The sequence below is a fragment of the Cephus cinctus genome, unplaced genomic scaffold (assembly GCF_000341935.2).
Source record: "Cephus cinctus unplaced genomic scaffold, Ccin1 Ccin1_scaffold1249, whole genome shotgun sequence".
Lineage (NCBI taxonomy): Eukaryota > Metazoa > Arthropoda > Insecta > Hymenoptera > Cephidae > Cephus > Cephus cinctus.
In genome coordinates, this window is record NW_014333698.1 from 48,859 (window position 1) to 63,563 (window position 14,705).

Below are 14,705 nucleotides of genomic sequence, written 5' to 3' on the forward strand. Positions count from 1 at the left end.
TGACATTTGTTTGATTCGAGTGTTGCTTTTTAGTTGAGAAGCGAATTTCTGTAAGAGGATAAAGAAAAAAGATATAAAAAATATTTGCATTAATATGTGACGTATTATTGGCGTTTTACGTGGATACGCTGGGTTTGGATTGTACTTATCTGGCAGCTCTATGCCTGTTACACATTTATAATTTCTTTCGTATCTATAAATAAATTCTCTTAAAGTTTAACTGATGTGTGGTAGTCTTTAATTCTTTCTCCATGTACAAAATATTCATGACTTGTACACTATTTATGCTAAGTATAACGGCATAGACTTATGAAGTGACGTTACTTTTATGAAAAGATTTACGGTTTTCAATGTCGGTTAAATGTTCTTGTGGGTGTTGAATGTTCTATTTCAGCCATTGTAACTAATCTACAGATATCCATTTTTATTTTAGCTTGAACATGCATGGGCAAACTTAGAACCGTTTGTGCCATGCTATCAAAAAATAACTCTATACTGTCCTTGCCATGACCAACCTGCTTATTCTCTACAGTATTGTCCATTATGCTCTGTGCAATTTCATGAGATTTTAGTCTATTCCTTTCGATGCTTCTTTCAACACCACCTGATCTTTGAAAACTTTCTACTTTGATATTAGCTGGATCAATAATGACCTCACGATTCTTTCTCTTAGACTTTGTAGAGCTTCTAGTTTCAAAGTTTGTTACTGATTTTGTGGGCGAAAGTGTCATCATAGGGGGTATGAAATTAGCATGATTATCAATGACTATATTTGATTGATAAGGTTTTGGTCTAATTGGTCTATACTTTGCCCATGATTTTGACTCCTTGTTACCATTAACATTTGACATTAATAAAGAAGACTTAACTTGCAATTTGGGTTCCCTAATTTCAATATGGTCCCCTTCAATAGGAATGATAGATTCATTTGCATAGCATACTTCAGCATCAGGAGCATTAATCACTTCCAAATCTAAATCCAGATACTCTGCAGTGCCTTCTTCATCACAATCCTCTAAATTTGAGCCTTGCTTCTCAGATACGTCGTTGACCTCATAAACTTCTTCTATCTCTTCCATTTTTCAATCGTATGTCTACTTCCACAAGATTCTGTTATGTTTTCACGTAATTGTGTTCAAATCTGTTACAAAAATGAACTATAGGTTAAGTGAGAAGAACTTATAACTCTTCAATTTTAAAATCATGCATACTTACGGAATCTTCATAAATTTTATATCATTCTCATAAATTCACTTTCTTCTTCGGCTTATTCTTCTCACAGTGTAGCATATGCGTTTCTTACAAACTTTTGAATAAACATCCTTGATGTCTTTTCATTTTTCTTGTGGTCATAACTATGGAAACACACCTGTCGCCATATATGCCTGTTGCTAACCCCAGTAAACTTATCTCTTCGTTGAAGAAGTCGAATAAGTATTTTTATACTTGTAATTCTTCCAAAATAAACAGGTAGCTTGATAGACTTTTAATAGAATAGACAGGATTGTAAATTATTAATTTTTTCATTAGGTTTCAATTCTAACCCAACTATGATCTCATATTCTGTGGATACTTCTTTTGGTAAGTAATATGATCTCATTAGTATTCTTTCACCTCTCTATTTTGTTGCTGTGCACAAGGTGGGATTTTTAATGAAATTAATTAATCTTAAAAAAATAAGATCCAGGTTAATGAATTTTTGTACCTGTTCATAGTTGTACAAAAAGTATTTTCGTATATAAAAACTCTAGCAATGTGTGATATTTTCTTCGATTTTGTGTCAATTCGAATGATTTAAGATGATGCGAAACTTATATTTATTTGATACACTTTACAGATAGAATAGAACTTTTTTACTTCAGCATTTTGCAGAAAATTGATATTGACCTATTTCTTAGAAATTACCCTGAAGAAAAGGCTTTAAAATGACTTGTTCAGAAAGCTTGTATTATTTGTCTGATTGTATCAACCTTTATTATTTTGACCATCGATCATACTACATGGTATGAGTACCAATTTTGGTATCATACCAGGTGGTGCTATGAATTGTTGTGTACTTTGGGGCATGTTCCTTGTAGAGTAACGTACTTCAGCTTCCGTAACTATTTTGCAAATCTCCATTTTTATATCAGCCTGTACTTTTGCTGGAAGTTTTTTTACAGTTTGTGCCATACTGTTAAAAAATAATTCTATACTGCTCTTGCCCTCAGGGGCCAGGTACATGTGATCAAGATTAGTATCTTGCAGCTTTAAAGAGCTACTACCCTTTAAAGGAGTCGTAGGAGTGGAAGTTATTGAGTTGTTATGAAAAACTGGACTGGTTGTGGTATTGTAGTCTGCACTATGTACAATCGTGCGGCTGGCGTTAAGCACAGAACTTTTTAGGACACTATAACTGTTGGGAATCTCTGTTGGTGATTGTTGTTCTAGTTTAGGTCTTTTAGGTTGAATCTTTCGGTACTTTCTCATTGTTTGTTCATAATTGTTTAACTCTACATGTTGTATTCCATCATTGTCCAATAGTTGATCTGGAAACCTTTGATCAGCCGTGTCAAGTACTTCTATTACTTGAGAATCATCTAAGATGGGGTCTGCAGATGTTTCTTCCAGTACTTCTAAATATTCACTGTAATCTTCATCATTTCTATCTTCCAGCTGCTCAAGAAGACCTTCGGAACTTATGCCACCAGAATTTATATCCTGGATATATTCCTCCGTTAGTTCTACACATTGAGGCTGATAATCTGGCTCATAGCTAAATGTTAAAAAATATATATATGTATAAGTATTTTACAGTATGTAATTTGAATAGAAGACAATTGATATCTTACGGAAATTTCAAAAAACTTAAGTGATCCTCAAATATCCATTTTTTTGTCCGTGCACCCTTATCTGTTCTGTTTTTATATTTGAGTATACGACAATACGTGTCTCTCAAGTTCTTCCACCTCAGTCTTACCCATCCAGCTGGAAAGAAATATTCCAATTGCATAAAACTAAAAAACAAGAACAGTGTCTCGACATATAAACAAGTAAATCTAACAATCCAAGCCCAGTTCATCTGATATACGTTTCCACACTTTTTGTCGAAACTCTTGTAACTTGATTGTGGATCCCTTCACATCAGATATATACAGAATAGGATGTTGTTTAATTGCTTCTATAATTTTTAGCGATATTTTATGAGAATCTGGTGGCATAGTAGGTGTCATGTTTTAAAATCTGTGTAAACTTATTCTTCAAAATTTTGTTTCCTGAAACATAAAAAAAAGGAGAAACATAGAATACTATCCGACTAACTATCCATATATTGTATTTTTCAAAAAGATAAAATTGAATAACATCAATGCTAGAGAAGATATTAATTAATTTTTTAAGTTCAAAATTAAAAATCGTTCCACGGAACAGTATTGTTTTTATTTTTCACTTTAAGTGCATCTCGTCGTCAAAACGTGCGTTTCCAATTGAAGAAGGAGAATTTACGCGAGACGAAAGCCTTCGTCACGTTTGCATGCAAGTCTATCGTCGTTAAGAACAAGTAACGAAGTCGCAAACCGGCGCCATAAATAGTTTTGACGTACCTGAAATCCGCGAAAATCGCCAATCGCCAGCAATAAAGGGACCGTCGATGTAACGACAACGCGACTCTAGAACTTGCGACGGTCGTTGGAACGACGCCATTGATGATTGAGGTTCCGTGTCGCTTGTCGCTCACCGGAAATACGGCTCCTTTAAGTTTTCTGATTGAACTTTATAAGACATTTTGGACAAATAGGATAATACATTTTAGTCTCTCACAGGCTTAAGAGTGAAGGTATATCTTTTAATGAATTTTATTGTATTCCTTCAATAACATAGTTTGAATTCTTTGCTCAATAGTTTTAGATTTAAACACTTTATGAGCGTGTTGCTAATGCACAGAAGAAGACAGGAAGAAGTTGGATTACTATAGCTATAGGTGAACAAATATTAGCATACATAGCATCAAGGAAAAGAGATAGTGGTTTCTATGTTGTCATTAGTTTGTGGAGGTTTATCTTTACATAATTTATATTGAACTAAAATTCATTGTAAATCGGAGGTTTTACAACGTTTTGCGAGAGCAATGGCAGTGTCGGTGCCAACGGGTCTTGTAACTCATGCCAGGAAAGTATGCAGTCTGTATAAAAGAGCCCTGCGTAATCTCGAGAGCCACTGTGATACAAGGCCTGAGTTCAGGTATAAAGATGGATCATCTTCTGGATCAAGATTTTTCTTGTGTATAAATTAAATACTTCTTTCTGTTTAGGTACCTTGCTGTTTTAATGAGAGATCGGTTTGACAAGAAGGTCAATATAAAGGATTTACGCTTGGCAAAACATTATCTTGAAAAAGGCGAAGAGGAACTTTTTGAATTTGCTCACTATCAACCTAAAGTGTTTGCCAATTCACCAGGAGGTGTTGCTTATGAACGTGAGGTTATTCCACCTGATTGGATCTTAGATCATTGGCATCCTATAGAAAAGGCTATGTATCCTAAATACTTTGCATTGCGTGAAAAACGTAAAAAGGAATATATTGAGTGGTACAACAAACAGTATCCTGATGCACCCAAACATTTTGATCACTAGAAGAAATTGATTGATTTTAGAGTAAAATTTAGTATTGTATCTTGCATCGTGAATGGCATAACATCACTATCTCTCTCAGTTGCAAGTGATATGGGATATGTATATAAAATACTTGTAAACACATATCCTGAGGTAATTGGTCTAGCTTAGACAATTTGTTTACCTTTGGATTAGAGAACTCGAATAAAAATAATTATTACAAACGATTGATAATTATTAATTATTATTTACTCCCGTTTTTAAGAAAGGAAATAGAATGTAATTGGAGATTGAATAAATGGACACAAGTCTTATTTTTTACGATTAAGCGTAATAAAAGTTATTTATTGAGGAGCCTTTCCACGTCCGAAACCGCCACGGAATTCGAGGTCACCAGTTCCAGCGCCGACATCAGCTTTTTTGTCTCCAGGACCGGCTGGTCCTCCAGGTCCACGTCTGTAAGCAGCACGATCTTCTGCAGGTCGGGAGGTTTCGCTTCTGGGTCCTGCAGGTGCTCTGGCTCTTGCAGTCTCTGTTTTGGCTTGCCTCTTAAGAGTGGAAGGTACAATTTCAGGTGGTAGATGCAAATATCCACGAAGGTACTCGATACCATCATTTGTCAAGTACCAGTAAAAGTGACGCCAGGCAAATTGTTCCTTGACGTATCCTCTGGACTTCAGAGACTGAAAAACAAATGTAAAAAGATATTTTCACCATTATCTACATAATCCATTAATGTACATACTGTACTCAAAAAAACATTGCTGTACCTGCATGGCCTTAATGACCTGAAGATTAGGAATTGTCTCCAGTTCAGGATGCTTAGGTGCATGGTAATCTTTTTTAGCCACCATAACTCCCTCTTTAAAGAGGTACTCATAAATGGCTACACGATTCTTCTTGGGCATCAACATTCTGCAAAGTGTAAACAAAAGCAATTTAGTCTCATGTTGAATAATTTCATTAAAGATTGTATACTGTCAATAGCCTGTGTTGCATTAAAACAAAGCTCTTATGTGAATTAATATAGTACAAGCCATCAAAAATTCTGCACAAACATCTGTTGCAAAATCTACTAAATGAAACAACGTTCCATAGCTCAATTCACAGGTTATCAGAAATTGTTGAAAGAGATCCAAACTATTCAAAAGAATTGTTAGTTAAAAGTATATACATTAACATTTAGTTTTTTGCTACATATCTTCACAAGAATGTATTGCTTCACTGATCACTATTTATAATTTTCTATCATCTAAATCTAAAGCTTCTCAGGTTAGAAGATTCATAGGGGCCTTGACTGACTGACAGTAACCATGCACCATAATATATTGAAAATTATTGAATCCGTTCATTATTTGTATAAAACTACTCATTAAATAATAAGAAACGCACTCGACGTGTTATTTATTTGTAAGAAATACAGATGCACAGGATATTGGCGGATTATTTATAAAATTAAACAAACTTGAATGCTCCTTGTTGAAACTTCTGTCGGAAAGAGATGTCAGCACGCGCATGAGCTACGAATGAAAATCATGCTTATCCGGTTTAACAGCGGAAGTCATCATTGCGCAAAACGGTGCAGTTACCGTATTGAAAATTGGAAGTTGGCGGGAATGTAACAAAACAAGTTACAAAATATTTAATCGGGCCTAACAAAGTAGTATTTCGACATAACATACGATAGGCTGTAGAGTTTTAATAATAGTTTTAAATTATTTAAATCATGCCTGATATTATAATTAATGGAATTACTATTAGCTTTCCTTTTCAACCATATTCCGTTCAAGAAGAATATATGAGAAAGGTTATTGAATGTTTACAGGACAGTAAACATGGTGTTTTAGAGTCACCAACTGGTATGGATATAATGCATTGTCATTTATAAAATAATTAAGATTTGAGATATGTGATTCATCGTGTGTTTGATGAAATATGATATGAGCTAATTTTTCTGTTTCTCACAGGGACTGGAAAGACATTGAGCTTACTATGCTCATCACTCAGTTGGCTATTGGTGAAGAAAGCTCAACTGCAAGCTCAGGCAGCTGCGGGTGCTACAGATAAACTAGATTTTGGTGGGCAATTTTTTAGTAAGTTAACAAATAGCTTGGATAAGGCTGTGGGAAAACCTGATCAACAGACAAGTAGTTTTGGGCCGACTTTACCTAAGATAATCTATGCATCCAGAACTCACTCGCAGCTTTCACAAGCTATGCAGGAATTAAAAAGAAGTTCTTATAAGCATGTTACTGCTGCTGTCATTGGTTCAAGAGATCAGCTTTGCATTCATCCTGAAGTATCCAAGGAGCACAGTTCATTTATTAAGATTCAAATGTGTCAGGCTAAAGTCAAAGGCAGGACATGCTTTTATTATAACAATGTAGCATCTAGGTATATGTATTTTAATATTTATTAAGGAATTGATTTTTAGTATCATAAAAAATCTTTACATATATATCTTAATGCAGGCAAGATGATCCTATATTTAAGCAAGAAATAATGGATATAGAGGATCTAGTAAAAGTAGGACAGAAAATGAAATGCTGTCCTTATTTTTTATCGAGGGAACTCAAGCAAAGGGCTGACATTACCTTCATGCCTTATAATTATTTATTAGATCCTAAAACACGGAAAACACAGGGAATTGAGTTACAGAATAATGTTGTTTTACTCGATGAAGGGCATAATGTGGAAAAGATGTGTGAGGAGGCTGCTTCGTTACAAGTGAGAGATGACTCAATAACGAATATTATCAAAATTATAACTATGCTATTATACTAAATAGCAAATTTGTTTCCTAGATAAGTAGCACAGATATAGCTATTTGTATTGATGCAATAACAGCAATAATGCAAGATTTTGCCAATGAAGCAACGAATTGTGACTTTTCTCAGGATATAACTAGTAATTTACAAAAGGATTTTTCATCCGAAGATTTATGCATTTTGAAGGAGATGTTCCTAGAGCTCGAAAAAGCTATTGACAGCATAGAAATAAAGAAACGCGAAGAAGGTGAAACTCTACCAGGCGAATATATATTTGAACTTCTTGAAAAAGCACAGGTAATTCGTTCGCTGACGTTTCTGAATTTGAATCTGAAGATTCTGAATAGTTACCACGTTTTACTCTAGTTAACACATGGCAAAGAACAACTGGTGATTGACAAATTGGATAAAATAATACTTTATCTATCGACAACGAGTACTTCACCATTTACTAGAAAAGGAAATGGCCTTCAAAAGTTCAGCGATTTGCTCAGAATAGCATTCAGTAGTGGCGGATCTTTGCAACATAGACAGAATGTCATGCAATGTTACAAGGTACATATTCAGTTCGAGGAGTCAAAAAAGAATTATAAGAACGATGGATGGGAAATTAAGAAACCATCATCTACTAAGAACGAAGGGAAACTTATTAGTTATTGGTGTTTCAGTCCTGGTTTTGGGTAAGAATAAATAAATTTATTGAATTCTTTGATACATTAATTATTTCTTTTAATCTGTAATCTTGTAGCATGAAACAGCTCGTCGAACAAGGAATACGCTCAGTGATTATAACTAGTGGTACCTTGTCTCCACTGAAACCAACGATTTCAGAACTTAGTATACCAATTTCTGTGCAACTTGAGAATCCTCATGTAATATCTGGTTCACAAGTTTGTGTCGGCGTTCTCAGCAAGGGACCTGACGGTTATCAGCTGAATTCATCCTATAACACAAGGTATTGTAAATGTATATTATGACTTTATAGATCATTAAATATATTTTATCCCATTTAGAAATAATCCAAAGTACATTGCTTCGCTTGGCCGTACTATATACAACTTCAGTTGCTTGATACCAGATGGAATATTAGTATTTTTCCCTTCGTATTCAATAATGAAAAAATGTCGGGATGATTGGCAAAATACTGGTCTATGGACTCAAATAGCTGATCGCAAGGTACAGTAAATCTTTTTTTTTTTTTATTTGATTACTAAAAGTAATTTTTGCATTTTTGTTCCCTAGCCAATTTATGTGGAACCACACACAAAAGATGGCTTTGTAAATGTAATGAATGAATATTATCAAAAAATTCGAGATCCCTCTTGCAAGGGTGCATTATTTATGGCTGTGTGCCGTGGAAAAGTGAGTGAAGGTTTAGATTTTGCTGATGCAAATGGTAGAGCAGTTCTGATAACTGGTTTACCATATCCACCTTTCAAAGATCCACGAGTTGTTCTGAAGCAAAAATATTTGGAAGAGCTGAGATCAAAGAATAAAGAGGTATTAAGATTTTGCAAGTACTTTATATACTTTAGTAATGCAAGATTTATATTTAACGTGATTTCTCAAAATACAGGGTCTCACCGGTAAACAGTGGTATCAGCTTGAAGCATCACGTGCTGTTAATCAAGCAATTGGTCGCATAATACGTCACAAGAATGATTATGGTGCAATTATCCTTTGTGATTGCCGTTTTGAAGATTCTAACTTCAAAAGTCAATTGTCAGCATGGTTGCGACCGCACATTACGAAATTTGATAATTTCGGAACAATCACTAGGAATCTCAGAGAATTTTTCCGGCATGCTGGTGCTACGGTAAATTGTGAGATAAATATGAAATTGTTTAATTAGTTTCTATGATTTTATCTTGATATTTTCAGCTGCCACGGCCGAAAATGCAAGCCTTACGTAATGATATTAATGAATATTCCTTGCCGGCTGTTCCGGCAAGATTTGATATTGCTGTTTCAAGGCCTGTAAAAACAAATGTAAAAGTTGAGGCAGAGAGTACGTTAAAACTGGAAGAGAGCAGTATAGAGTATTCTAGTGATAAAGCTCCAATAGAAAATTCAAAAGAAATTGATTTCACGGAATTCACTGATGTGCTAAGTACAGCGAGTAGGACTGTTATCAACTTTAGTGATTGCAAGTTAAAAGATGATTGGACCAGATGTGAACTAACACAAATTGTAACAGAACCGGCTGCGAAGAAACGTAAACTTAAAATACTGCCATTAGGATTTAATGCTAATGTTTCTGAACCTTCTACATCTAGAGATCTTACATTTGCGGACACTACCAATATTAGTACGCAATCTGAAGAGACTACAAAGGATGCTGTGAGGAATAAAAAACGGGAGTTAGGAATAAATTACGTAAAGAGTGTAAGTATCTTTATAATTAATTCCTTTGGAAGTATATTTATATTATTATTATTGTTGCAGGTTAAGCTTTCATTAACCAAAGAGAAGTTCAAGGTATTTAGAACAATGGCAGACGCTTACAGGAAGCATGGCAAGTTCGAAGACTTAATGAACTCTTTGGAATATCTATTTTCGGCAAAGGAAAATCTCCAACATCTTTTCGAGGGTAAATGTATTATTTATTCTTCAGCAGTTGAATTTTTTTAAAGCTGACTATTAAAGTTTAATTATTTTCTATAATTATTCTGTAGGATTCCGAATGTACTTGAAGAAGGAACATGAATCGTTTTTCGATGAGCATATCAAGAATATGAAAAGAAATTCTCACTTGTCAGGCTACAACAATGAGTGAGTAAAAACGCTGCAATTTTTAAAGATATATTTATAAAAATTTTATACTATATGCTAAAATAGCTATTGTTCTTATGGTGAAATAAATCTGTGATTCTTTTTCGTAAATGTTTATTATACTAGTTCGTTAATAGGTACAAAAATTATGTTTCACTGTACAGTTCATTAGTTTAAAGTTGTTCTATCCACAACTGTTTTCATTAGCAATACAGGACAATGGTACAATAATAATTGTATTGTCCCTATGGGTAATTTCAAGAAAGCTCAGTCCCAATAGTAATTCATTCTTAGCTCATCGACTAGTAATATTGCATATTCAGTAATTTAAAATTACAATAAGAATTCATACCACAGGCTAGTTAGTTACTTTTAAATTACGTATCCATTTGAATCTCGTAAAATTCTGGAGTTAGCACAGTTCTACGGAATCTAGATGTGCATATATTAAATAGACACTGCCATAAACAATATCGCTACTGTATAATCCAGGAAGGATATTCTTTCAGTATCATCTGAATTAATGATCTATAAAATATTTATCTATCAAAAGTTTCTTGTATAGAAAACCGTACAAAGGTCATAGTTTATACATTGTGATTCTCGTGCAATCCTTTGACCAACATAGCAGTTGTGCTGTTTGAATAATATACTTTCAAGTTTAGTTATACTGAAAGAAAGAAATGGAAAGATCCTTATCCACGTCGTTTAATAGCACCAGCACAAAGATGGTTGAAATACTACACGCCATGGATGATTTGGTTAACTAAAACTAATTGTCATGATATGTCAAGACTTAATCAGCGTAGCAAAACCACAAAATATTCCTTATAATCTCATGTAAGAAATTAAACGATGAATGAGGATCAGCATACAGTTTTACTCAGTAATGAATAATCATCAGACATAATCATATCACTTGCAGTGGAAGTTAATCAGTTGGCTGTAAGACTTATTTGTTCAATTCTACGCTATTACCTCTTGGTTATCCGTTTCGCGATTTTTATCAGCTATTGCATTAGCTACTATTTCTTGGTAATACTCGCCAAAGACACTTCTGTTATGCGCCACGAGAATTAAAAATTGTGCAGCTATGGCTGCCAGTTCTTCTTGTAGCGAAGACAGACCAGGTGGTATTTGCTGTGGAGCAGCTGATTGGGATAATATGATTTTCTGTAAGAACTGTCGAATTCTTAAACCTGCAAAGGGTCAAAGAACTTTTAGTAAACTATTATACTGAATATTATGATTAGTATTCATTTAGTACGTTGTATTATTAAGTACTCACTGACTAGATGTCTGATTTTGTGATCTGATTTCAAAAGATCCAAAATCTGACCTTCTAGTAGTGTTTCCAATGCTGGTTGCAAATCTGGTGCCCCTACTTCCTGTAATGTCGTCTTAACATCAGCTTTTACTTGTAATACTATATTTGGCATAACTCCTTCCAAGTCTCTGTAACATGTATGATTCTCATGTTAATTTGTATATACATATAGGATTATTAAAATTAGAAGAATGACCCACTTGTTCGAATGTACTGTATCTAAGAGTACAGCCATATGCTCCTTGATATTATTCTTGAAACTGGCGACCTCTTGTATAGGAGCACCTACTGTGTTATTCACTAAGAGTAATACTGAGCCAACAATACTCAACCTGCAGGTTCGATCTCGCAGTTCTAATAGTCTTCCTTGGTCCAGCATTAAAGTCTAGACGAACATGAATGATTGCTTATACTTTGACACTGTATGTATGTTTGTTATATTTGGCTCATGAAATACCTCTGCCTCAGGACTGAAATCCCATTCAAGAAGATCCAAGTATGCTTCAGCTAGGAGACAATGAGTAATTTGCTTGATGGCATTGACATCCGAAGAGGTGGTAGATATTTTTTCCAAATCCAAATGCTTGAGTATCCATTTTCTGGTGTACTGTAAACCATCTGTCTGAACCTTCAGAAACTCGGCAAACTTTGCTTTTTCATATTCAATACTTGAAGCTATGATATTCGGCCTCATCATAGTGATTGTAAAATTGGCCAAGTCGAGTCTCATCAGTTGTAGTGTCTCCATGATACCTTTGAATGTCTCTATCACGTCCGTGCGTTGTTTTAATTCTATCATCTTGTCATCTCGTACCGGAGCGCATACTTTGCTCATAATAGAAATGACGTACTGAGCATAGTGATGAAAATCCAATACGCCCTGTTCAGCTTGCTGCTTTATGAGGTCTACATCTAGGACTTCTTTAATATTCTCTCGAATTTTGGTATGATGTGGTAACACGAGCTCGTCCAACGTCTAGAAAGGATAATTTAATAATTATACAGTTAAACTGTAATTTATTAATTTCTGCTGTATCTGGATTACCTCTTTAATTTCTTTTAATAAAATTAGAGCTTGGTCGTATCTAGGTGGCTCCTCCGATAACTGTTCAGCCAGTAAACTCCAAAAAGCTTTGTGCATAATTTCTTTTATTCTGCTGTGCAGCGTACTTTCATCTGGCTCGAGTTTTTGCAATTGAAAATTTTTGTCCACTGCAATTTCATGAGCCAGGGCCATGTTCTTCATGCCATTAGCTGCCTTTAGGATCTCTTCCAGGGATACGAATTTTGGTGGAGACGCTCCAGTTATACCACCTAGCATAAAGTTCTGTGCTCGTTGTTGTCTAACGAGTAAAAAGTCTCAAAATCAGTAAGATTATATTATTAACAATAATGTAGGTAATTATTTCTGTTGTAATTTTATATACCTTGATGCATTGTCATCCTCTGTATCAGGATGCGAACGACCTTGAATATCTATGGATTTTCCAGCCTCATTGCTGTTGCATTTTTGATCCTCATCGCTTTCCATTTTCTGGCTTCTGAGCAAAGAATATTTAAAATAAATAATGTCTATTTATTCTATGAATTAATCAAGCAAAAAGTAACAGTATACAGATCAGTGTTATTAACTCCTATTATTTCCTAGTTAACACAGCAGTCCTCATTAAGTATAACAATGGGTATAGTTAAGGGTTTAATTAATTAATGCCAGATTCTGACTTCATGTTTTTCACATGTAATAACTCCACACGCAACAAACTGACTGACCGATAAAGAATTGCTGGGATGAAATTTAATAATGCTGTGGGACTTGGAATCTTTCTTCTGATTAAAAGACAGCAAATTGTAATTCCCCATACTACTCCAGCACCAACCAAAACTTTAGTCCTGCCAAAAGGTTCATTGTGTTACGGCAGTGTAATTTTAGAGTGAAATTTACCTTGTGAGCAAGTTCATTTACTTTTTAAGGATTGCATCAAGAGAATGTACTTCTTGGACTCTGGCCAAATTCTTTGAATACTGACTATGTAATTTTAACTTATATTCTAAAGTCATGGCTATACAAGATCAATGAATTATTTGATTCAATTAATTCAGTGATGTATGATTGGATTAATTAATGACAATGAAATTACTCTTTCTGCATTGTGCACATAGTAAAGTATGTTCAATGAATAATTTTTTAATCAAAACTTGGTGCATACCTGTCTGGCATGGTGATAATTAATTAACTTAATGTACAGAAATATATAATAAGATGCAGCAGAGGAAGAACGAACTGCACTAGGAAGTAACTGGCAGCTGACTGCTCTGGTTGCTGCAGTGAAGGAGGTCGAACTCTGTCTATAAAAAGAACACCCACAATGTTGTAAGCTAGACTGTAAATACTCATCAGCCTTCTCGACTGGCTTTTACCAAACTGGTAAATTATGTTTATTTCTCACAACCTGTTACTGATTCATTCTTCCTTTACTGGCTCTCAAGTTCCTGAATAGATGGAGGACAGTCATTCTTTGTTCAAGTAAAACGCAATTTTCATATGAGTGAACTTAATATTGTTCCTGAATATTTTAATTAAAGATATTTTCTAACATTAAAGTTTCACTTTGGAGTACATCCTATTTTTAACTAATTTGAGCCTTGCTCCAAAATGGATATAAGATATATAAAAATGTATTCTAAATAATATATATCTCTTAATTCGTAGGATTCAAACGTACGAGTAATATAAATATTGCTCCCAAAGGTTGATCCTCTAATCATCAATCTCCTACTTTGAAAATACGCTATACGTATACAGTTATTGATCTGTGTACAAACAAAAGTTCCAGCTGTATCAACAAGTAGACGATTTCATTCTGGAACAATAACTCATCAAGATAATGCATCATTAAGGTGGAGTTCCTTTAGAACGTGCCAGAAGATACAGTTATAAAACTTATGACACATACTGGTATTATTTTGTATAGTTAGGCAAGTCTTTTAAGACGCATATGAAACCTCGAGAACTCACCGTTTTTATAATTCCACTAAAATATTTGATGGCTGGCTGTCAGTAGCTTAGCTTGATCAAGATACACTTCAAATTTTTCTAAACATCCGTGAATAAATCTCAAACTGATCCAAATGGTTAATTACGTCTGGAACAGCTGTGGAGTGTGTTTACAACTAACTAAGGTTCTGCTGCATTGAAACCTGAAGTTAGAAGCGATTCATGTTTTTATTGTCAATAGCTGGCGCCGGCGT

General features: G+C 34.5%; 6 protein-coding genes and 1 long non-coding RNA gene across 16 annotated transcripts; 3 read left to right on the forward strand and 4 right to left on the reverse strand.

Annotated features, from left to right (window-relative positions):
- Positions 1 to 215: 215 nt before the first annotated feature.
- Positions 216 to 1,357, reverse strand: LOC107272758. Its single transcript, XM_015750235.2, has 2 exons — positions 1,216 to 1,357; positions 216 to 1,141 (listed from the first exon to the last, which is right to left on the reverse strand). Exon 2 carries the CDS (start codon positions 1,077 to 1,079, stop codon positions 348 to 350), a length of 732 nt encoding a protein of 243 aa, XP_015605721.1. The 5' UTR covers positions 1,080 to 1,141; positions 1,216 to 1,357; the 3' UTR covers positions 216 to 347.
- LOC107272765 lies at positions 1,313 to 3,571 on the forward strand. Its single transcript, XR_003061332.1, has 3 exons — positions 1,313 to 1,470; positions 1,531 to 1,581; positions 3,434 to 3,571. It is a non-coding gene; the product is annotated as an uncharacterized LOC107272765 (long non-coding RNA).
- Positions 1,949 to 3,713, reverse strand: LOC107272755. The gene is made up of 4 exons (XM_015750228.2): positions 3,582 to 3,713; positions 3,044 to 3,254; positions 2,832 to 2,967; positions 1,949 to 2,755 (listed from the first exon to the last, which is right to left on the reverse strand). Exons 2-4 carry the CDS (start codon positions 3,210 to 3,212, stop codon positions 1,966 to 1,968), a joined length of 1,095 nt encoding a protein of 364 aa, XP_015605714.1. The 5' UTR covers positions 3,213 to 3,254; positions 3,582 to 3,713; the 3' UTR covers positions 1,949 to 1,965.
- LOC107272761 (NADH dehydrogenase [ubiquinone] 1 beta subcomplex subunit 9) lies at positions 3,673 to 4,816 on the forward strand. The gene is made up of 4 exons (XM_015750239.2): positions 3,673 to 3,814; positions 3,880 to 3,958; positions 4,082 to 4,218; positions 4,289 to 4,816. Exons 3-4 carry the CDS (start codon positions 4,106 to 4,108, stop codon positions 4,608 to 4,610), a joined length of 435 nt encoding a protein of 144 aa, XP_015605725.1. The 5' UTR covers positions 3,673 to 3,814; positions 3,880 to 3,958; positions 4,082 to 4,105; the 3' UTR covers positions 4,611 to 4,816.
- An 84-nt stretch (positions 4,817 to 4,900) lies between these two features.
- LOC107272760 (40S ribosomal protein S10) lies at positions 4,901 to 6,144 on the reverse strand. Of its 2 annotated transcripts, none has more exons than XM_015750237.2 (3): positions 6,055 to 6,144; positions 5,360 to 5,504; positions 4,901 to 5,272 (listed from the first exon to the last, which is right to left on the reverse strand). In XM_015750237.2, the coding sequence occupies exons 2-3, from the start codon at positions 5,501 to 5,503 to the stop codon at positions 4,934 to 4,936; spliced, it is 483 nt and encodes a 160-aa protein (XP_015605723.1). In that variant the 5' UTR covers position 5,504; positions 6,055 to 6,144; the 3' UTR covers positions 4,901 to 4,933. The 2 variants fall into 2 exon arrangements, with proteins under 2 accessions (XP_015605723.1, XP_015605724.1); XM_015750238.2 differs by having other exon boundaries at positions 5,982 to 6,099.
- A 58-nt stretch (positions 6,145 to 6,202) lies between these two features.
- On the forward strand, positions 6,203 to 13,650 carry LOC107272744 (regulator of telomere elongation helicase 1 homolog). 2 transcript variants are annotated; one of them, XM_025090046.1, is made up of 13 exons: positions 6,203 to 6,448; positions 6,557 to 6,983; positions 7,061 to 7,316; positions 7,394 to 7,654; positions 7,724 to 8,037; positions 8,106 to 8,312; positions 8,371 to 8,533; positions 8,600 to 8,857; positions 8,934 to 9,173; positions 9,239 to 9,742; positions 9,803 to 9,947; positions 10,033 to 10,129; positions 13,428 to 13,650. In XM_025090046.1, exons 1-13 carry the CDS (start codon positions 6,316 to 6,318, stop codon positions 13,480 to 13,482), a joined length of 3,060 nt encoding a protein of 1,019 aa, XP_024945814.1. In that variant the 5' UTR covers positions 6,203 to 6,315; the 3' UTR covers positions 13,483 to 13,650. The 2 variants fall into 2 exon arrangements, with proteins under 2 accessions (XP_024945814.1, XP_024945815.1); XM_025090047.1 differs by lacking the exon at positions 6,203 to 6,448 and having other exon boundaries at positions 6,557 to 6,682; positions 6,780 to 6,983; positions 13,428 to 13,649.
- On the reverse strand, positions 10,227 to 14,634 carry LOC107272751 (T-complex protein 11-like protein 1). 8 transcript variants are annotated; one of them, XM_015750215.2, is made up of 9 exons: positions 14,473 to 14,633; positions 13,664 to 13,802; positions 13,227 to 13,346; positions 12,884 to 12,994; positions 12,502 to 12,799; positions 11,914 to 12,432; positions 11,657 to 11,841; positions 11,418 to 11,584; positions 10,227 to 11,328 (listed from the first exon to the last, which is right to left on the reverse strand). In XM_015750215.2, exons 2-9 carry the CDS (start codon positions 13,672 to 13,674, stop codon positions 11,096 to 11,098), a joined length of 1,644 nt encoding a protein of 547 aa, XP_015605701.1. In that variant the 5' UTR covers positions 13,675 to 13,802; positions 14,473 to 14,633; the 3' UTR covers positions 10,227 to 11,095. The 8 variants fall into 8 exon arrangements, with proteins under 8 accessions (XP_015605701.1, XP_024945819.1, XP_015605705.1 ...); XM_025090051.1 differs by having other exon boundaries at positions 12,884 to 12,997; XM_015750219.2 differs by lacking the exon at positions 13,664 to 13,802 and having other exon boundaries at positions 12,884 to 12,997; positions 14,473 to 14,631.
- Between the last annotated feature and the right edge of the window lie 71 nt (positions 14,635 to 14,705).